This window comes from Ips typographus, linkage group LG7 (assembly GCF_016097725.1).
Source record: "Ips typographus isolate SLU linkage group LG7, UJ_Ityp_2.0, whole genome shotgun sequence".
NCBI lineage: Eukaryota > Metazoa > Arthropoda > Insecta > Coleoptera > Curculionidae > Ips > Ips typographus.
The window spans coordinates 6113381-6135996 of NC_138428.1; the positions used below are offsets into that span (position 1 = coordinate 6113381).

The 22616-nt window shown below is 36.2% G+C and overlaps 4 protein-coding genes and 1 non-coding gene across 7 annotated transcripts; 3 read left to right on the forward strand and 2 right to left on the reverse strand.

The window, feature by feature from the left end:
• Positions 1-10478: 10478 nt before the first annotated feature.
• Positions 10479-15184, forward strand: LOC145731944 (valine--tRNA ligase-like). Its single transcript, XM_081983938.1, has 5 exons — positions 10479-10685; positions 10738-10926; positions 14603-14720; positions 14774-15069; positions 15125-15184. The coding sequence occupies exons 1-5, from the start codon at positions 10479-10481 to the stop codon at positions 15182-15184; spliced, it is 870 nt and encodes a 289-aa protein (XP_081840064.1).
• On the forward strand, positions 15175-21452 carry Pbgs (Porphobilinogen synthase). Of its 2 annotated transcripts, none has more exons than XM_081983990.1 (7): positions 15175-15193; positions 19932-20101; positions 20154-20301; positions 20352-20571; positions 20626-20877; positions 20926-21123; positions 21248-21452. In XM_081983990.1, the coding sequence occupies exons 2-7, from the start codon at positions 19965-19967 to the stop codon at positions 21316-21318; spliced, it is 1026 nt and encodes a 341-aa protein (XP_081840116.1). In that variant the 5' UTR covers positions 15175-15193; positions 19932-19964; the 3' UTR covers positions 21319-21452. The 2 variants fall into 2 exon arrangements, with proteins under 2 accessions (XP_081840116.1, XP_081840115.1); XM_081983989.1 differs by lacking the exon at positions 15175-15193 and adding an exon at positions 19522-19656.
• On the reverse strand, positions 15285-16991 carry LOC145731981 (microfibril-associated glycoprotein 4-like). Its single transcript, XM_081983987.1, has 5 exons — positions 16643-16991; positions 16314-16542; positions 15839-16264; positions 15557-15790; positions 15285-15502 (listed from the first exon to the last, which is right to left on the reverse strand). Exons 1-5 carry the CDS (start codon positions 16712-16714, stop codon positions 15336-15338), a joined length of 1128 nt encoding a protein of 375 aa, XP_081840113.1. The 5' UTR covers positions 16715-16991; the 3' UTR covers positions 15285-15335.
• TRNAP-UGG (transfer RNA proline (anticodon UGG)) lies at positions 17173-17244 on the reverse strand. Its single transcript has one exon. It is a non-coding gene; the product is annotated as a tRNA-Pro (tRNA).
• On the forward strand, positions 17442-19380 carry LOC145731988 (cytochrome c oxidase subunit 6B1-like). Of its 2 annotated transcripts, none has more exons than XM_081983994.1 (2): positions 17442-17644; positions 17938-18995. In XM_081983994.1, the coding sequence occupies exon 2, from the start codon at positions 17978-17980 to the stop codon at positions 18806-18808; it is 831 nt and encodes a 276-aa protein (XP_081840120.1). In that variant the 5' UTR covers positions 17442-17644; positions 17938-17977; the 3' UTR covers positions 18809-18995. The 2 variants fall into 2 exon arrangements, with proteins under 2 accessions (XP_081840120.1, XP_081840122.1); XM_081983996.1 differs by lacking the exon at positions 17938-18995 and adding an exon at positions 19004-19380 and having other exon boundaries at positions 17486-17644.
• Positions 21453-22616: the final 1164 nt, after the last annotated feature.

Sequence of the window (22616 nt, forward strand, 5' to 3'; positions counted from 1 at the left end):
GATTTTCATTGCTTAAGATGGTTGCAGCTGCTGAATTTGAAGTTATAGTTGTTGTGGCTGAGTCATTTTCTCAATAATATTTAAATGATGGTCGGGATTTAGCTGCAAATATGGTTTTATAGAACTTGCATTAGAGTGACCCGTTATCTTTATTAATTCTTGTTCTTCAACACCGTGGAAAGAAAGTTGCTCGATTAGAGTGATTTGATATTTTTATTCTTTTTGTGTCTAAACCAACTTTTTTGGCTGCATTTTTTGTCCACTATTTTTGTACCATGGTTTGTTGCTGTTCTTGGTCCAAAATCGGTTGCAACTTAGAAATAATCTATTTGTAGTTATGGCGCTTGTTCTCTTAGCGATTAGTTTATTAAAAAGTCTGACAGGGCAGATGTTTTTATTTATAGTATTTTGCACCAACCATTTACTTTCGGCCAGTTTTTTAGCTCCACCTTGATTTGTTTTCGAAAAAACTGGATTGTATTCAATTCTTCCAAAAGAGCCAAAATAGTAGTTTTCCTATTCAGTGTGCAAAGTTATGTTTTCCCACACGCGAAAGCAATTAGCAGGATAAGCTTCAAGTGCGGGAAAACTACTTTGCACACGTGTTAGGAACAATATTTTTTCTACGAATGAAATATCTATACATTTTGTTTTTAATTTTTATTGATATTAAAAACAACAACTTATAACTATTTATTGTTATTAACAACATTAATGTTAAATGTACAGTTGGTCGCGTTTTTTAAATTGATCGCAGATTGAGCAACTGAAGGTAAAATACTGGTACTTGGAACTGCTTCACTTTCTTTAGGATTGAAGGTCAGAATTTTGTTACTTAATCCTTTTTTATAACTTGTGGATTCATCAATGTATTCTTCAGCTACCGTAGTCGATTTCCAACCCCCCAAGCGTTTTATGTCAGTGATTCCTTCTCCAGAATCGGCCAGGAACGTTGCCGATGATCGACGATAACTGTGCCCTGTGTAGAGTTCTGGATTTGGCAACTTCAAAAACATAGCTATTTCAGAAGGCATTTTTCCAAAACTGTTTACTCCAACACTTTGCGAAAAACATTTACCCTTTCTGTAAACTAGGAAAAAACGATTGTTTGACTTTTTTGGACGTAGGCCGGTGTATCTTCTGTACAGTTGCAGGTAGGTTCCGTTATGAACTTCTTCTGATATTATAAAGTTTCTTGCTGTATGATTTTTGGAATCCCTAATTTTAACAATTATGAGGTTTCCTTTGTCTTCAATATCTGTAGTGGTTAAATTGGCTAGCTCTTCCCTTCGACATGCACCAGCAAGTCCGAATATAGTGGCAACTTTAATTAACAGGTAAATTTCATCTGGTGCGGAGTTCATAAAACTGAATATTTCTTCTTTTGTAAAAATTTTCGCCTTTTTAGGTTTAAAACCAACATTCTGCTTTTTCAGAAATGCAGTGAGCTTATAAAATTCACCGATATCGATGTCTCTTTTTATTTTTATTACATTTTTGAGCATTGAATACTTTGACCACATTGTGTTAGGTTTGAATTCTTTGCTTAAAGTAACAAAATACGCTAAAAGTACCTCTTCCTTTAAGGTTTTTATCCCCTTTTGTTCGCACCATTGGGTAAACAACTCGTACCGTTTCTCGTATTTTTCTCGCGATTTGAGAGGCAGCAATTTCAAACTAGCCATGTTGGCGGCTTTTAGAACATCTTCCGGAAGTTCATCTTCAGTGATATCCATTATTAAAATAGTTTTTTTAACTTAAATAAGTAAGAATAAATGTTGGGTTTATAAAATAACCTGTTGTAACAGTGGCAACATTGTACAGGTTGACAAGCAACGCCACCTAAAATAATTGACGTTCGAATGTTCTAGAATACGTGTGTCGGTCGGTCGGTCGGTTGTATTACAATAATGTTCACCTCCCTTTTAGTATTAAAACAAGTTTATTAGTTAGTTAAATAAACGTGTTTTACTGTCCAAGATCCAACCACCCCAATAGGTTATGGGCCCAGAGTGGTTTGGACAGTGAAGTAAAAGAAAAAAGTGAAGCAACCCGTGTGTCGGACGTATCGAAGTGAAGCAACCCGTGTGTCGGACGTATCGATCGATAAAATAAGATAAAATAAAAAAGGCGTCAATAAAAGCTTGAGGCAGCAAAGGATCGTGAATCAACTGAACGGATCGAGAAGAGAAGTCGAGGTTAAAACTAGTTGGACCTGATTTTCTGAAGAAGAATCCATTAAGATGAGTAACGTCGATCTGGGAAATATTGCTCAAATAGCTAAATTTGAAGGCAAAAATTATCAACAGTGGAAATTCCAAGTTAAGTGCGCCCTACGAGCTAAAGGCCTGTATGGAATTGCAGATGGCAGTACCCCGAAACCAGAAGTATTTGCAGAGGGTGAGTTGTGGAATAAAAAAAGATGCTCAGGCAATGTGTATAATAACTGCAGCAATGGGGCTAAATCAAATTTCACTAATAGAAAACTGTGAGACCAGTAAACAAGTTTTAGACAAGTTAAACTCGATCTATGACGTAAAAACGGAGACAAATAAAATGTTGGTACACGAACAATTTTATCAGTACAAAATGCTACCCACAGATTCAATGGCTCAGCATATTTCAAAGGTTGAAAATCTAGCAATGCAAATTAAAAATTCAGGAGACCAGTTGAGTGACACTGCTGTTATTACAAAAATAATGAGCACTCTTCCACCAAAATATGGTCCATTTCGACAAGCTTGGTTGTCTATGGATGAAGCTAGACAGACTATTGAAAACTTGACCTCGAGATTACTTGATGAAGAAAGAAATTTAAGTACAAGCGAACATAATGAAGATTATGCTTTAGCTGCCACACAAATGAACAAGTTTGGCAATAGAAATTTTAGAAACACAGGGCCTCCACAAAGAAAACCGTCAACAAATGTGAAGTGTTATAATTGTGGAAAAAGGGGACATTTTGCAAAGGATTGCCGATGTCCGAAAAGGCAACAATTAGGAGGTAACACTCATAGAAGCAGCAGCGGTGGACAAAATGACAATGAACGAGAGCGCGGGACAGTTTTTCCTGGATCTGGATATAGTGGACATGAAAGTGGTCGAGCTAGACATCAAAGTGGAAGTGGTAACTCTGGCAACACTGCAAATGGAAGAGCTTTCAACATTGAAGACAGTGATGACAGTGTGCCTGAAGTTGACATTGACTGTAGTGACATTTGGATTTTAGACAGTGGCGCTAGTAGACACATGTGTCACTCGGAAAGTATGTTTACATCAGTTCGAAAAGTTCAAAACTTATTCGTAAAACTCGGCGATAATAAAGAACTTCCAGTTCAAGGAATCGGAGAAATTTTGATAGAGAAGTTTGTAAATGGGACTTGGTGTAAAGGCGTTATGACAGACGTATGGCTTGTACCCGGCTTAAGGAGAAATCTGTTTTCAGAAGGTGCAGTAACAAATAAAGGTTTTACTATTTTTAAGGACAACCAGAAGGCCGAAATTTTTGAAAGTGGCCAAGTGGTGGCTACTGCAGTACCTTACGAAAACAACCTTTATAGAGTGTTGATTCGCCTACAGAACAAAAATGCAATTACTGAGGTAAATGTAGTTTCTACAGGGACTTTAAAACAATGGCATGAAAGACTCGGACATTTAAATATCAAGTACATTAAGGAACTATTCACAAAGAATCTTGTAAGTGGAATAAGTATAACAGACATAAATGACAATTTCTTTTGTGAAAGCTGTGTATATGCCAAGCAACACAAACTTAAATTCCAAAACACTGAAAAACATGTATCAAAACCAGGTGAGTTAATTTCCAGTGATGTCTGTGGACCGATGAGTGAAGATAGTATTGGAGGATCCAAATACTATGTTCTTTTTAAAGACAATTATACAGGTTACAGGTCAGTAAATTTTATTAGACATAAAAGTGATGTAACCCAATGTTTTAAGAACTTTATTTCCTTGTGCAACACTAAATTTGGGCACAAAGTTCAAAGAGTGCGTGTAGACAATGGGCGAGAATATGTAAATGAGTCACTAAAACAGTATTTATCTGAAAGTGGTATAGTTTTAGAAACTACAGGTATTTATACACCGGAGCAAAATGGTCGCTGTGAGAGAGACAACAGGACCATAATGGAGTCTGCAAGAGCTCTGTTATTTGACAAGGATTTGCCTAAAACTTTATGGGCAGAAGCAGTAAATACTTCTGTGTATTTGCTGAACCGGACACCTACAAAGCAGTCTGAAACCACTCCTTATGAACACTGGACTGGTAAAAGGCCTAACTTACAACACACCAAAGTTTTTGGTTGTGAAGCCTATTTGTTAACACCAGGCACTTTAAGAACCAAACTGGATAAGAAAAGCGAGAGGTATGTTTTTGTAGGTTATGAAGGGGATTCAACGAATTACAGGTTGTATGATCCTGTGACACATAAAATAAAAGTTTCTCGTCATGTTATTTTTAATGAAGATAGTGAATTTAAAACCCCAAGACAAAACTGTGTTCTACTTCCAATAGAAAATAACAGATCTGACAATTTAGATGCTCAAGATGACCTTGACCCAAACTATTTTGAGGAACCTGATATACAAGGACAAAATGACACTGACAATGAACAAGTATCACCTTACAACTTAAGAGTTAGAAAAGATATACATCCACCTGAATATTTGTGTCAAAACTTTGATCTTGACTTTTCTGAGATTAATTTTACAGAAATAAGTGTTCCTTCCAGTTACCAAGAAGCCATTAGTTGTCCAAATAAGCAGGAATGGAAGGCAGCCATACAAGAAGAACTACAAGCTTTGGAAGTCAACAAAACGTGGGAGTTAGTTAATTTGCCACCAAACAGAAGTACAATTGGGACGAAATGGGTTTTCCGAGTTAAGGAAGCTGAAAATGGTCACAAACCTCGTTTTAAGGCTCGCCTATGTGCAAAAGGGTTTAGTCAAGTAAAGGGTGTAGATTTTCAGGAGACTTTTTCCCCCACGACAAGGTATGACACACTAAGAGTACTTTTAGCCCTTTCAGCACAACAGAAAATGAAAATGAGGCAGTTCGATATCAAAACTGCTTTCCTTTACGGCGTACTAAGTGAAGAATTGTATATAGACTTACCTGAGGGATTAAACAATAATAAACAAAAAGTGTGCAAACTAAATAAAGCCCTTTATGGCCTAAAACAAGCTCCTCGAGTATGGAATGAGACTTTCAAGGAATTTTGTCAAAGCATTGGTTTTTATCAATGTACTTCTGACAATTGTGTCTACATTAAGACTGACAGAAAAGTTTTTCTAGCATTATATGTTGATGATGGTCTTCTACTATCTGACAGTGATGAAGAATTGGACTTAGTGCTTGTTCAGTTACAGAAGAGGTTTCAAATTACCATAATTGAAGATCCAAAGTACTTTGTGGGCTTGCAAATTGAGCGACTTAAAGATGACTCAATATTCATCCATCAGTCAAAGTACATTCATCAAATTGTTCATAAATTTGGACAAGAAGATTCAAATCCTGTCTCGGTACCTGCAGATCCTAATTCCAGTTTAAGCAAGGATCTTGGCAAACCAATAGAAAATATTCCTTATAGAGAAGCAGTAGGATCACTGATGTTTTTGGCAATTGTAAGTCGGCCAGACATTATGTATTCGATTGGACTAGTAAGTCGTTATCTGCAAAATCCCACCACAGCTCATTGGAATGCTGTTAAACGAATTTTCAAGTACTTAAAGGGCACCTTAAACATTGGCATTCACTATAAAAGTGACCCTTGGGGCATTAATCTAAATGGCTACTGTGATTCTGATTTTGCAGGTGATATAGACACAAGACGTTCTACAACAGGCTATGTTTTCTTAATCAACAACTGTGCTGTAACATGGAAAAGCCAGAAGCAGAAGTGTGTGAGCTTGTCCACTACAGAAGCTGAGTATGTGGCAGCCTCAACAGCCTCCAGAGAAGCCATATGGTTGAAAAATCTACTAGAAGCCCTCGGTGAAAACATAATTTTGCCCGTTAATATGTACGTCGACAATCAAAGTGCTCTAAAACTTATTAAAAATCCAGTGTTTCATCCACGCACAAAACATATCGACATAAAATTTCATTTTGTTCGGGATCAATATGTTTTAGGTTTAATTAATTTTCAATATGTTTCTACCAATGATCAAACAGCAGATGGTTTCACCAAAGCATTGTCAGTAATCAAATTTAAGAGATTTGTAAGTCAGTTAGGTATTAAGTGCTTCTTAGATTTACTAAAAATTAAGTAGTATGTTACAACTGTTTATTTTACGTGGGAGTGTTGGGTTTATAAAATAACCTGTTGTAACAGTGGCAACATTGTACAGGTTGACAAGCAACGCCACCTAAAATAATTGACGTTCGAATGTTCTAGAATACGTGTGTCGGTCGGTCGGTCGGTTGTATTACAATAATGTTCACCTCCCTTTTAGTATTAATACAAGTTTATTAGTTAGTTAAATAAACGTGTTTTACTGTCCAAGATCCAACCACCCCAATAATAAACACTGTTGTAGACTTTAAATTGCATATAAATGCGTTGTTTGACAATGAGCTTTGGTTTCTAAGGAAACAAGCCTCATTTTCAAAGACAGCGACAAGGTGGTTTATTTACCTAAACTGTACGGAAGAATAATGTGAAAAAAGTCGTGTTTTTTATATGAAACCCCTGAATATTATTACATTTTTGAATTCTACGCAAAATTCTAAGCAGATTTTATGTATAATAGTCTATATAAAACCACTGTTGCAAGGTATAATCAGCATTTTAAAAAGTGTGCGGGAAAGTGCCACTTTGCACACACTTTTACGTATGCAAAGTAGCTTATTTGCAAACATTCGTAGAAAAAATACTTTACAGTTAGCTTATTATTGTATTGACTTAAATTCTTTACCTGTTGCAATGCCTTTGTTGTCCAATTCAGTTTGAAAATAGTCAACTAAGCAATTAACAGCTTCAAACTTCTTTTGTAATTGAATAATGGAACTTTGCTTTTTTTTAGTAGGATCTTTTTGTAATAAGGTTTTCAACTGAAGTTGTTTCATTTAAAACATACCCTTTTTCTTCATAAAAGGCACTAAACTGATTCCAAATGGATATATGTGTCCTCTTTGTAGTCCTGGGAGTACAGTTTTCAATTTCTTGATCAATTTCCACAATATTAGAATTTCCAAAGCGTGACATTTTAAATCGCGGAATTTTTCACAAACTGTTTTGAATGTTTGTTGTTTACATTTCAAATTGACAATCATACGTCAAAATATTTTAATTTATGTAATTATTTAATGAAAACTACGTTACAGTGATTTATTAATTGTTAATATTGAAGAAGATAACTTAAATTTTATAAGTGTCTAAATCCCGTTTCGTTTAATATCAAATTTTCTTCAAAAAACGTATTCGAAAAAGGCAGCCAGCCATTGGTGGAACTAGAAATGTTCTCGGAATTTGATTGGCTGCTGGTACAATGAAGGAAATAATCATTTTTGTATCCCCAAAAAGGGACTAAACTCAACATTCATTTTAGGTAAACTTCCTTTTGATAAAGTGCTACTCCATGGTGTAATTTGTGACGTGCACGGTCGTAAAATGTCAAAAAGTCTAGGAAACGTCATAGCACCTGAAGAGGTTATAGATGGAGCTACTAACGAGGTTTAAAACCTCACTACTTTCTCAAAGCAAGCATTATTGAAAGTTGGTTATTACAGCAACTAAAAGCCACCTTAACCCAGAATTTCAACAGCGGAATTTTATCATCGCAGGAACTGCAAAAAGCCCTGGAGGGACAAAAGAAAATGTTTCCTCAAGGAATTCCGGAATGTGGCGCTGACGCTCTAAGATTCACTTTGTTGTCGCACAACATAAAAAGTTTGTACTCTCAACACTGTAATGCGGGGTTTACACCGGGAATTTGATTCAAATAAGTAAGTTTGAGGAACTTATTCATAAAGCGACTTCAAAGTCAAATTGGCCATCAAATAATTGTATGTCAAATTATTTGGAAATAGGACGTGTTCTATTTTCATCAATTATTTGACATCAAATCTCCTGATTTTCGTGTTGCCAACGTTTAAAAAAAGTGCGGTAATAGTAACACTTCATTCAATAAGTCCCGGGACCAATTAAGAAAAACAATTATTTTTCATGAAATTCGTCTTTATTCATCAATATAGTTCCCTTCTAGAGTGATACAATCATTCCAACTTTTCTATACCATGTTTATAGAACGATTTTTCCTTGGCCTCAAAATACGCTTCAGTTTCAGCGATGACTTCCTCATTTGATTGATATTTCTTTCCCTGGAGCATTTTTTTGAGGTCTGAAAACAGCCAGTAGTCGCTGGGGGCCAGGTCTGGACTATACGGTGGGTGGGGAAGCAATTCGTTGAATTTGACCTTCGTTTTTATGGACTTGTGACACGGTGCATTGTCTTGATGAAAGAGAATCTTTTTCTTCTTCATATGGGGCCGTTTTAGTGCGATTTCATCCTTCAATCGGTCGAATAATGGACAATAATAGTCGCTGTTGATTGTTTTTCCCTTTTCCAAATAGTCAATGAACAATATACCGTGTGTATCCCAGAATACAGAGGCCATAACCTTGCCAGCCGATTGTTGCGTTTTTGGTCGCTTTGGACGACTTTCGCCGGGTCCAGTCCACTCAGATGACTGCCGTTTTGATTCAGGTGTGTAGTGGTGGATCCAGGTTTCGTCCATGGTCACATATCGACGCAAAAAATCCTTTTTATTACGGTTAAACAGCTCCAAACACCGCTCTGAATCATCAATTCGTTGTTGTTTTTGGTCAATAGTGAGCACTCGCGGCACCCATTTTGAAAGCATCTTTCGCAAACCCAAAAATTGTTAACACACTACCTTCTGATATCTTTGAGGCCTCAGCTATCTCACTCACTTTCAGTTTACGATCAGACAATATCATTTTGTGGATTTTTTTCATGTTTTCTGGAACAACAGCCGAATTTGGGCGTCCAGACCGTTCAGCGTCATTTGTGTCTGTACGACCGCGTTTAAAATCAGCAAACCACCTACATATCGTTGTTTTCGATGGAGAAGAGTCCCCGTAACATTTTTCAAGCCGTTGTTCTGTTTGGACGGTGTTTTTTCCCATCAGGAAACAGTGTTTAATCAGCACACGAAAATCACTTTTCTCAAAAGTTGTTCAAAAATTATCACAAATAAAATATTGGAGGGAATGAGCTCAGGATTTGACAGCTGTCGTTTGAAAGATGGTACTTCAAGGGAAAAATATAAAAATGCGATTTGTAGTGCCACCTGTGGGTTAGTCCCGGGACTTATTGAATGATGTGTTATGTCAGCTACTTGTTTTATTTTGTAATGATGGTCTGACCCACCATCTCCTTTGAATCTTAGCTGGTTCTGATTCGATCATCAACACAGAAGGAGCAATCATCACAGCGAGTAGAACCGCTCTTATTTGTTTGATTGTAGCAGCTCTTACTTGGAAGGGTATAATTTTTTTAACTCCAAACATTTTTACTAATTTTAAACATAAAGGTCACAGAAAAATGTCACTTAAAACTTAGAATAAGTCCAAGTACAAGTATTATGCATACACTTTTAAATTAGGTTGTTTATAGTTGGCAAAACTGTTTTAAATTGACAGCTTTTATATAAAAGTTTGATTAGGTCTAAAATGAAACAGTTAACCATGCAAGAAAGTTGACACATTTATTTAATGTAGAATTTGATAAAATAAATTTGTACAACTTCTTTGAACTCAAATTTTTGGTGGAAAGCAGGTTTTACACCAAAAGTTTTACTTCAAAGAAATTGGACTCATTTATTTGATCAAATTTTATGCATCAAATAAATTCATAAATTTCTTGAACCATAATGTGATTTCGTTTTACACCTATCAAACTTTTATGTCAAAACTGTCAATGAAAACAGTTTGGCCAACCAAGAAGATTATTCCTACTTTGTTTTCTTATTTTTCTGGTTTTTTGAATATTTTGAAATCTCATACTGTATTTATGTATTGAATTCTGCAGCTTCAACTGAATACTAATAGTCAGTCTCTGATTTTAACCTCACTTTACTTTTCGTTTTTATCTGTTGACAGTTGGCATTACGCAAAACGGCAAGTTTGATCAAATAAGTTGGATGAAAATAGAACCTGTCCTATTTGGTAAAAAATTTGAAGTAAAATTATTTGAAGGTAAATTTGACATAAAATTTTGTTTTACACTGGTAAAATTTGTCCTTGAAGCAGCTTCATGAATAAATTCATGAATTTCTTTGACATCAAAGCGCGGTGTAAAACCTGCTTAAAGCCCGCATAAAACACACATCTGTAATACTTGTCATAGATCAGGTGATCAATTTTGACGTTAGCGAGTGTCACACCAACAAATTATTCGGCAACAAAATTTGGCAAGCGACCAAGTTTACTCTGATGTGGATCGATAAAGTGAAGCAAGTGCAAGGACGCGACCAATTTGACAGTCCTGTCATCCAGCTGTCATTGATTGACAAATGGATTTTAAGTAGGCTGTGCCGGATGCTACGTAAAGTACAACAGGGGGTGGAGAGTTACGATTTCTACTTAGCCACAGCTGCTCTGAAGAATTTCCTGTATTACGAATTCTGCGATGTTTATTTGGTTAGTTTCGATTGCATGCAATTTTGGATAGATTCTACGTGTTTACGTCTAGGAAGCTGTCAAAACTAACTTGAAAGACCATCCCGCAGAAACAGCCGCCAGGGGACACTGCCAAACCTTACTGAGGTGTTTAGATGACAGTTTAAGGGGTCTGAGCCCTTTTATGCCAGTGTTAGCTTGGCACTTGCATTCGCACTTGCCTCGATTATGGAACCTGTGCCTTGACACGTCATTTCCCGAGGTATTGTTCTTGCGGAGTGAGTTTACCCGTGCGTCACAAAGGCTACGTCATTTATAATCATATGAATCACGTTTAAAATTTTGCGTGTATTGTCAGTCAGAAAGTAGAGATCTTTGGCTGCAAATTTGCACTAAAACAACCTTATACCAAAGCAAATCAAAAATATCTTCACCGAAATAACATTTTTTATTTATGAGCAAGTCTCCGTTTGGATCATAGAATTCCGTCTAAATTTGAAACCTAATTTATTTACCAAAATTCGCAGAGATGTATCACCAATATTAATAGTATTTCTTTAACTTTTAACTCTTGATTTAGGTTCTGGATGGTTACATGTTTCTCTAAAATAAATACAACAAATTAAAAATTCAATAAGACATTCTGAGTGATGCTGTAGTATCTCATATCTCATTTGGTTGCAATCCACTTATTTTATTTTAAACCCGCTGGAAAACATTTTAGATATGTTTGAAGAAATTTTTATGAAAAATCTACAGGGTGGTCCAGTTTTAAATGTCAATAATTCACCAATCCATTGCCAATTAAAAAATAAGTTGACATGCATTATGTCATTTTCCTAAAAAATTCTTTTCAAGTAAAATACATTCCTTCAAATTTCTGTTTAAAAAATCGTTCTTTTTTTGTCATAACTGTCAAACCGTAGATACAGGAAGATGGTTTTAATGTTTTTGCCTTATCTTCTACGTCTCTCATTTTTCAAAAATTACAGTTTTTTTTAAATTTCACTGTTGAATTGAATGAATCAAAATGAAATTACCTCTTATAAAATTCTGATTTAAAATTATTACGTTCAAAGATCGAAAACGGAAAATTCACTTAAAAAGACTTTAGTTTTGAAAATTGACTTGGAAAAAATAAAAATTGATTTCAGAAGCTTAAAAATTGTGTTTGTAACCAGTTTTCATGCAAATCGAGACACTTTAATATTGAAAATTGATTTGTAGACATAAAAAAACTACTTTTTCTAGAATTTTTGACTACAAATTCATTCATTTAAACTTTAAAAATTGACTTAAACAACAAAAACTGACTATAAACTAATGAAAAGTAACATCAGAATCTTAAAATTTGCATTTGAAGTAAATTTTCATAATTTTGAGACAAATTTCAATCTCTCTTAGTCTTAGATAGAGGAAATTGATATTAGATTCATGAAAATTATCTTGAAAACTAACTTTTCTTGCTTTTTACTTTGCTTTTCATTTTCTCAGGATTCTGGACTATTATCAGTGCTTCAAAACTGCTTTCAACTTGGAAAATCGAATTTCAAGACTATCTTCACCAAGTTATTGACCCAGAAAACTTAAAAAACAATTTTTACATTCTTCATACACTTAAAATGGCATTCCAAGCTTTGTCACTATTAAATCGACTTCTAGACACCTCAGTGCTAAAAATTCGAGTTAAAAATTATTTCTTAAAACTCCAGATTGTTTTACGACCTATCTTTACGAATTTTTTGACTTATCAGCCCTAAAAGCCAGTTTGTACACTGTCCATAGTCTTGAAAATGTTATTTCAAGCTTCTTCACTATTAAATTGACTTCTAAACTCATAGGTGCAGTAAATTATAGCACCTTTAAGAAATTCAGACTGTTTTTAGTGCCTTTTAAGTCTATTTCCAAGTTTCTTCAAGTCAAAAAGTAAAGTAATAAAAGTAAGTAGTAGTCAATTAACTTTGAAAAGTATGTAAATTACATTTAAACAGTTGGAAAAGCCTAAATTGTAAAAGCACGTCACGTGATCGCGACAATTTAAATTTGCAGCTGGCAGCACTGTCAAGTTAAGTTGAAACTTGTCAACAACAGTCACGTAACTTGAAAAATGTAATTTTTATCTTTGAAAAGTCTGTAAATTATACATTTCAACAGTTGGGGCTGATAGTGACAGTTTAAATGCGCAGCTGGCAACACTGTAAAATTAAGCTGACGGCTGTCAACAACCTTTTTTGGAGTTGTGTCAAAAAACAACAAGAGACATTTTACCGTCACAGTTTGGCCTCAAAATCTAAATTTTATACTCACATTATTATAGTTTTATCATGGTTTTAAGTAAAAATCACAAGGATAATCTACTAAATAGTGGTCGATTTTACCACTTTTGACACCATTATAAGTTTTACAAATGAAGTTTTAAGACCATTGAAAATGCTGCTTTCTCAAAAATGCAGCAATTTCATTGTTTAAAAAAATCATGTTTGTTATATTTTTATCAGTTAGAACTTGAACATATTAAATATAGAATAATTTAATAAGTTCAAAGGAGTCAAATTGTTATTTTGGCTAAATGACCAATCCATTATTTTGAAGTTGTATACAAAGTTAAATTTTAGTACTATTTTTTAGTAACAAAAACGTTATTTTGAAAAATTCACAATAGACGACAAAAGTAATACGAAAAATTCATGAAATGAATGAAAAGTCCTGAAAATAGACTTATGGACTCTTTTTAGTCCTAGTAAAGTCAGTTCTAGCTTAAGTCAACTTTTAGATTATCTTTAGAAGTAAAAAATGGGTTTCATGCACAATACAATCTTTGTCTGGATTTCCGGACTGTTTTTAGTTCTTGAAATCCAGTTTCAGACACTCGACCAGGATGGCAGTCTGAGAAAACGAATTATTAGACTATTCCTAGTAGTAAATAGCAAGTTTTTAGACTATTCGGTACAAATTTGGACTCTCACAAGTCTTGAATGTTCAGTTTTACACTATAAAACGATTTTTGAAATTGAAATTTGGAGGACTGTATGTTCCTTAGGAAACGTTTTTTAGAAAAATGACATAATGCAAATCAACTTATTTTTTGATTGGCTATCGAATGATGAATTATTGACACTTAAAACTGGACCACCCTGTATAATGCAACCCAAAAATCGTTTTACGTTTTCTAGGTGAAGAAATCATAAGATTACTTGCTTGCTTTTTCCGAATCGAATAAACAGTTTTGCGGGAAATTTTCAAAGCAGCTGCAACCTTCTAGCATCAAAAAAAATACATCAGTAAGAATATGTAAGGTCTTAAAATTTCTTATTTTCTTCCCGAACAGATGATAAAGCTTCTAAAGGTCCTCCATTGGTTTCTTCCAATTCAAAATATTCACAAAGGTTAATAATTAACTGCTGGGCTTGTCTGTGGAGAATTTTTCCAGGCATTTTCTAAAAAAAATACTGTAATAGTAAGTAATTCCGAATTTAGGAAAAACCAAATGGCTAAATAAAAACCATAATAGACACTCCCACTTTTTTTTCAAAACAGGTTGGTAATTGTGCCAATTTTGGTTAGAACGTGACAGCCGACATAAAAAAAATAAAAATATTAATAATAATATTATAAAAGTACTTACAGAATGTTAAAAGCGTAGAAAAATAGCTCTTAAACTTTATAAATGATTAACAACACAAAGAAACGGAAAAGAATGAATAGTAAACAAATCAAATAAATTTCGATGGTTGTCAAACTGACAATGACTGAAATAGAAGCGCTAATCAGTAAATGTTTTTTTTTTTGGAAGACATTCACTTAGATATTTACCTTTTCTGAAAGTGAACAATAGACAAGGATAAAGTCAATAATGCATGTCTACTTCTAAATCACAGGGAGATGACGCATGGGTAAACTTGAATTTTATTGGTCACAATCACGTCAACGCCATCTAGATTTCAGATGACCGAGACGAACATTTAGAACGCCAAGTCAGTGCAGTAGTGGAATTAGTCATTGGCGTGCGTCGGTTGAAAAAAACTTTTAACGTCACTTACAAATATCAACCTGAAGGTTGGTTGTAAGTTTAAGTAAAAAAAAAAATTATAATCAAAACGTATTTTTAGTGTTTTTGGTTCCATCAAGTAGCGACAAAGCCACTAGACACTTCAGTCAGATGATTAAAGACTTGTCGCAATTGTACACATTACACATTCAGAATGACGTGCCGAAAGTGGCCAATTTAGTGGAAGATCGCGCGGGCGACACTAAAATATTTCTGGTTGTTCCCCCGGAACTGAAAAAAAATCTGGAGTTAGATCTGGTTAAAATGGAGGCCAGACGGGTGAAACTTCTTAAGGAGTTGGACAAATTGAACGAAGCTGTATTATTAGAGGAAACCAAAGAACGGAACCGGAAAAAGGTTAGAATACAACTTGAATGTCACTTGTGATTTTTATTCAGGTTTATTGTTGTAGATTCAGGAAGTAACTGAGAAAATTTCTAGGATAGACTACGTTCGCAGTTTAACACGGTGACTGCCTCAGGTAAGTTCAAACAGTGCTTTAATAAAGTGTTAGGATTTTTTTTTTGTTTTTTTTTTTTTGAAAGGTTGCAAACCCTCAAAATTAACTCTAATAATGTAAAACTTGATTTTATTTATAAGACAAAACACTTCATGTTCGCGATTCACTGTTTAGGTCTGATCATCATTCTTGCATACTTAAGACCCTTAAGGGACCCTCCGAAAGTATCCCAATACATTGACTGGTACATGTAATAGTTCGGTAAATCCCCGGGATAGTAGCGTCCGTTCAGATTGCTTTTTTCGCAACTTTTATACCACCAAGCGCCACCTATAAATTATACGTAACTGGAGTGTCACAGTTGTCAGTTCTAGTGTCAGTTACCGTGCGACTGCGCGCAATTGCCTTCACTCCAGCTGTCTTGATCCCGGTCTTTGGTGCTAAATTTGCTTCCGGCGTGGTAGCTCATCGAATCGCCTGCGCTTCCTGTGTAACTTCCTAAAACTTTAAGAGCATAGCCCTCCTGTTCTGAGCCGATGCTGAAAAGGTCGTAAACGGCGTGGGTTCTCGCATTGTTTACGTCCATTAGTTCCACAGCCAACTCGTTAATTTCTTTGCCTAATCCAGGTGCGTAATTATCAAGTAGCGTCAATAACTGTCACGTACCTGTCAGTTGATAAATCTTCTCTAAACCGAGCCAATGTTCTCCCGCTAAATTTCCAAACCCTGTCCGATACTCTTCCCAGTTCTTATAAAAGTCTTGTTCTCCCGTAAAACGATTGTGAATGGTCAACCATCCACCACTTTGAAAGTCCATTTCGCAGTACACCATAAATGACTCGGTGCCGCCTTTGGGAGACACTAAATAAACTCCAGAGGGCGCTAGACTGTTCAGTTTTTTTACCTCCAAACAGCTGGAGGGATCGTTTTGACCGGAGGAAACCGGAGCAGTTTGAAACACCTCCTTAACGTTTTGATTAATCACTGTCGCGTTAACAACCTCCGAAATATTGCCTTTCAGCTCGTTTAGGTCGGCGTTAATCAGTCTTAAGCTGGCTATGACCACTTGCAACTGTCTTTCCACTTCTGTGCCTGTTACAACAGTTAATGTAGCGAAATTTAAGCAAAATAAGTAACCCACCAGAAGAGTGCGGTACACTGCTGACGTCACGTTTCACGTTGGCAATCACAGCTTGCTCGATATTTCTTGCGTTTGTCCATATTTCCCGTCTGACTCCGTTAAGACGCTCATCGACGTGAGCCTCTAATCGATCAAAAAGCGCTCTGGAGTTGCAATTTGTTTCTTCTCCTCGTGTTTTGTTGTTAAGGTCTGAAGCTCTCGATGGGCGCTTATTATTTCTGTGATTGGTCTGTTGAATAAAGTTTGGTCTGTTGAAAAAAAAACTGACTTTTTTTGAATAGACGGGCATGATATAATGATCGTTGCCTACTTGAGTTTGAATGGCTTACCCCATGTTGCGCCAAAACCAAAACAGCACAGCACAATAACTGGATTTTTAAAACAGTGAACAACTTATTCATAGTGTGGCAGTGTCGAATACTAAATTTATTAGAGGATCTGCGACAAAAGCAATGAACCGCCGCGCCAAATTGTTTATTTTCATAAAATTCCCGATAATATAAATAGATTTTAATGGAGACGTTTAGGTTGCGCGATGACGCAACTGCAACTCTTCGGGGGAGCGAGTAGTCCGCATTTTTCACCAATCGGAAACCAGTTTTTTGCCTTTATGACTCCGATGGTTACTTTTACGAATACAATGGTTAATACCTCAGGCATTGAACCTGTATTACTGTCTCGATCAGCCCAAGGTTATCACTTAGACTAATCCAATCAATGTTAGTTTATTTTATTGAGAACACATTGTTTAAGTCTGTTTAATCTAAATTTTATTGTTTACAAGCGATGGGAAATTCCTTGCATACTCAGATTAAGCAAGGTTATAATAATGATTGAGAGAGAAAAAAAAAAAAAAGTCGGGCTCAACCGGGATTTGAACCCGGGACCTCTCGCACCCAAAGCGAGAATCATACCCCTAGACCATTGAGCCTCATGCTGTAAATCGCTTTAACGGTCCTATTTTACATTATTTGTGTTTGTTAATAAAGGTTAATTGAATGGTTAATTGAAATTATTACTTAAAAAACAGCGGTTACAATCATTTTGTTCAATCTTATGTTGATGTGTACACCTAACCACTTTTATTTTACGTCTTGGTTGGGAGCCGGGCTTTAAATGTCAAACGTCACGTCAGCGACTGTTTTATTTGTTTTTCACTCTTTCTATCGCATGGTTTTGGCCGTAAAGAGAGAGTCGACTCTAGATGTTTCGGGCCTTGAAACAAATTTAAAATAGGCCCACCTTGTGTCAGTCAATACGAATTGTCATTATTCAGAGAGCAGCCATTTTGTGTGATTGGTGTAGGACCGTAAAAAACGCAAGGAAAACAGGTAAAAACCTCTAACAAATTAGTAAACAGGCGGCTCGATTTGCGGGGTTTTGGCCCCCCCCAATCTCGAGTACTGGTTACATATCAACGCAACGAAATTTGCCAAAAATCTGTCTCGTAATGTTAGACCGACTACATGTCGGCCATCGATTACCTAACACCACTGTAAATAGGTAGAAAGGGAGACCTCATCTTTGTTAAGCCCCAATCCCAAAACGGGACAGGAGGCGTAGTTTAAATCAAAGCCACGCTCAGTTTCAGCTGGTTGTCTATACCTTTAAAGTTCTCTTGTAGGTTGCACACCTCCCCCGATTAGCAGGAACACATTGAAACAATGAGCAGATACGACTGGAACAATCCGCCGCCACCGGGGACTGACACGGAGCCCTCCGAAAAGAAAGTCGTCTCCGAACCGGACGATTCGGACAACGAATTACCGCCAGGATTTTCTGAGTACAAAGAAATAGTAGCTAGAAGTCCATCTCCAAGCCCTGAACCTGAACGTCGGAGACGCCGTCATCGGTCCAGATCCTACCAGAGACGGTCAAGGAGCTACTCTAGAGAGCGTCGTAGACGCTCGCGATCTAGGTCTAGACGTAGAAGAAGAAAACACTCATCATCACGATCTAGATCGCGCAGTCCCAGCTATCGACATCGACACAAGCATAGACGACACTCCAGGTCAAGGTCAAGAGGCTCTAAAAGGCGTTCTCACAGATCACGATCCAGGTCCTACAGAAGCCGAAGAAGCCCAAAAGATGACCGACGCGATCGTTATTCAGATAAAGAAATCGATGAAGACGTTACACAAGAGGAAGACATGAAAATTGAAGACGTTGAAGATGAAGAATCAGACACTGAGTCTGTTTCGGTACCGTTTAAGAACGACGGGTCATTTTTAGAAATGTTCAAAAAGATGCAAGAGGAAAAGGCTAAGGAGGAGGCTCCTGAAGTTTCAACACCCAAAAAACCTGTGTTGCCAACTTTTGGAAAACGGCGCGGGGGTAAAGTACTCAAAACTGGTTTAGTAGCTAAAGTAAAGAATGTTGAAGAGGAGCAAGGTACTGTTGCTCAAGATGCCTGGTCAGTTTACATGAAAGAAGTACGTAAGTACAAAGAGGTGCATTGCGATGATGATTCCAAGACACGTCCTCTAGTGAAGTGATGGTATTAGTGTTAGTGCTGTAGGATTAAGTTTTTGCCCAACACAGTTTTTTTATTTTTTTATGAGTATTTCTAGTAGCTGACTTATTGTTTCAAGTGTTTTGACTAAACTTGGATCAATTAACAACCCTCAGGTCAAAGACAGATTTTTGGCAAATGTAAATAAAAAACAGAAACAAACTTTGAAATTTTGTAGATTAAAAATGGCTCCAGCCTCTCTAGAAGACATCAAAACTGTCCCTTTTGACCCGCGGTTTCCCAACACAAACCAAACCAGACACTGCTACCAAAGCTATGTGGACTTCCACAGATGCCAGAAAATCAGGGGCAAAGACTATGCCCCTTGCGAGTACTTCAAAAAGGTGTTCCACTCATTCTGTCCCAATGCCTGGACTGAAAAATGGGACGAGCAGAGGGCAGAAGGAACTTTCCCCGGAAACATTTAGATAACTTGTTGTAATTCCCACTGTGTAGTGTGCAGTTTAGTAGTTTACTTTGTTATAAATTGTACTCAACTTGAGGAGAGTCATTTCAGTCTATTATAATTTAATACATTAATAATTATAGTTGAAATTTTTGGGTTTTATTTATTCTTTTAAGAAAAATTCCAGATTACAAATTAAACAAACCAAATACATTTCAGTTAACTATGTAGCTTTATTAAATAATTTTATTCCTAATCTAATACGATCCTGTATCAGAGACAATCCGTAGTAACTGGCAACACTGGTAGCCTAACTTCAGAGACGTCAATGCATAGTTTACTGAAGTGCATTGTTATTTACGTAAAGCATTATTATTAAGTAATAAATATCAGTTAAATTACGATTGTTACTAAAATAATTAAAGGTAATGGTTAATTTTTATTAGTGTATCAATAGTGTCTGTGATTAAGAATAGAATAACATAAAATTTCTTCTTTTTCTTTTGTTAGGTTAGGGTGGTTGTACTTCTTTTTCCGCGTATGGGTTAAAAAAGGATAGAACGTAATTGTGTACAACCTGGTTTTTATCTCAATTTCTTCCAATCAGAATCGGTTAATTTTGACATTAATAATTTGACATTAAAAATTGTTAATATTCAAATTGAATGAAATATTTAATAATCGATATTATTTTCAATAGCTCAACGAATTGTCCAATCATTCAGCAACTAAAATGAGTGACAAATTCAAGAATATGGTTCAAAAGAAGCACATTTTGCATAGCGCAATATCAAATTCCACCTTAAGGAGCTGGCAGTCGTTAAAATCCCAAATAACTCCAATTAACTTGATGTACCCAGTTTTCATAATGTGAGACTGATTTTTATGAATTATTTCAAATTAATTTTATTAGCATTTTCAGCGAGTCAGAAAATGATAAACAAGATATCCCAAGTATGCCTGGAGTGGCTAGATATGGTATTAACCAGCTTCGCTCCCACTTAACTCCTCTCATTCAAAAAGGACTTAGCTCCATTATGGTTTTTGGGGTTGTGGACTTTCTACCTAAAGTAATATATTTCCAGATTTCCTAAAATTCTTGTTAAAAAACTGATTTTAGGATGATCAAGGTTCAAATGCAGACAGCAGCAACAATCCAGTGGTCCTGGCTTTGCCCAAATTACGAGAGTGGTTTCCAACACTCACTATTACTTGCGATGTTTGTCTTTGCCCCTACACTTCCCATGGACACTGTGGAATTCTAAGTGAAAATGGCGTGATCGACAACCCTAAGAGCATTAAAAGAATAGCGGAAATCGCTTTGGCTTACGCCAAAGCTGGTGAGTTGCTTTGTTGTGAAGCAATTTTGTTACTAAAGTTTCGGTGGGGTAAAGGGGCGCATATAGTAGCGCCCTCAGACATGATGGATGGTCGTATTGGGGCTATTAAAACTCTACTGATTGAGCACAATCTTCAAGACACAGTGGCGGTGTTGTCGTATACTTGCAAGTTTGCGTCCAGCTTTTACGGACCTTTTAGAGATGCGGCCAAGTCTAAACCAGCTTTTGGGGATCGAAAGTGCTATCAGTTGCCGCCGGGGAGTGAGGGATTGGCTTTGAGGGCAGCGGCCAGAGATGTTGAAGAAGGTGTGCAGTTTGCTAGTGAGATTCTAAATATTTAAGTACAAATTGTAGGTGCGGATTTCCTAATGATAAAACCTGTCATGGCCTATATTGACGTGCTGAAACAAGTAAAGGACAGGTATCCAGAATATCCGGTTTTCGTGTATCAAGTGTCTGGTGAATTTTCGATGATTTGGTGGGCCGCCCAGAATGGCGTATACCATCTCAAAGATGGTTTAATGGAGATTTTATCGGCGTTTCGACGTGCCGGTAAGTAGTTTTGACAATTATATCGCGTAGAAGACGTCACAATGATGTAATTCGTGACGTCACATAAAAATTAATGCGGCCAGTGTGTGTGTGTCACAGTTAAAACGACGCGTCATTGTTTTAGGGGCCGACGTCATAATTACTTACTACACCCCTTTGTTGTTGGATTGGATTGGTTTAAATAGTGAGGTTTAAAAAAAAAGAGGTTCTTGGGTGTTACTATACGTAATATTAAGTAAATTCTTGGGTGATTTAGTTTAAAAGCTTGTAGAGGGAGTACTAAGTATTTCTTTTCTAAAGTTTATTAAGAAAACATTTGGTAGATGGTTTATCTGTCTTTTTTTGTAGAGTACCCCTATTAATGTTAAGTCTTACCCTTTGCTCGCTAGAGGGCGCCAAAGTTGATTGACTTTTTTTTGTACATTTTTGTCAATATCTCGGAAACGGTACAATGTAAAGGTTTCAAATTTTTGTCGGATATACAACAGGACAGGACCCAACTTTTATTATTCATACACTTTTTTGATTCCATGCACTGTTTGGCTGGAAAAAAATAAAAACTGAAATTTTGAAATTTTTTATAGGGTCCACCATTCAAATTTTTTTTGAAAAATTTTGAAATTTTAATTTTGACTTTGGCCGCGCAAATACTTTAAAAGCAATGGTGAAAATATGATGCAGGGTGCCAAAGGACCTTACTGGCTCTTATAAGTGAGTTGCGCCCTATAAAGTGCGCAAAAATGTCAAAAATCGTGATTTTTCAAAAATAGTGCCAAAACGGTACCACCTGGAGCTAATTTAAGACCAGATTTGAGTTTCTGAGGTTCAAATTAGTCTATAAAGTTAGTTTTGCTAAGATGGTACCAGTATGGCAACACCGCCTCAAATGCTACCCAAAAAAAAGCTTGTTAAAATCCTTATTTTGACTAGTTTTTGGTACATCTTTCCATTCAATCCTAAATAAGTCGCTTATTTGAAACACTATGTATAAACACATCAGATAACGGTAGATAGCCAATGAAAGGAGCTATCACGTGACGTAGAGCGGACGGTTCTAAGTCTTACCCTTTGCACGCTAGAGGGCGCCAAAGTTGATTGACTTTTTTTTGTACATTTTTGTCAATATCTCGGAAACGGTACAATGTAAAGGTTTCAAATTTTTGTCGGATATACAACAGGACAGGACCCAACTTTTATTATTCATACACTTTTTTGATTCCATGCACTGTTTGGCTGGAAAAAAATAAAAACTGAAATTTTGAAATTTTTTATAGGGTCCACCATTCAAATTTTTTTTGAAAAATTTTGAAATTTTAATTTTGACTTTGGCCGCGCAAATACTTTAAAAGCAATGGTGAAAATATGATGCAGGGCGCCAAAGGACCTTACTGGCCCTTATAAGTGAGTTGCGCCCTATAAAGTGCGCAAAATTGTCAAAAATCGTGATTTTTCAAAAATAGTTCCAAAACGGTATCACCTGGAGCTAATTTAAG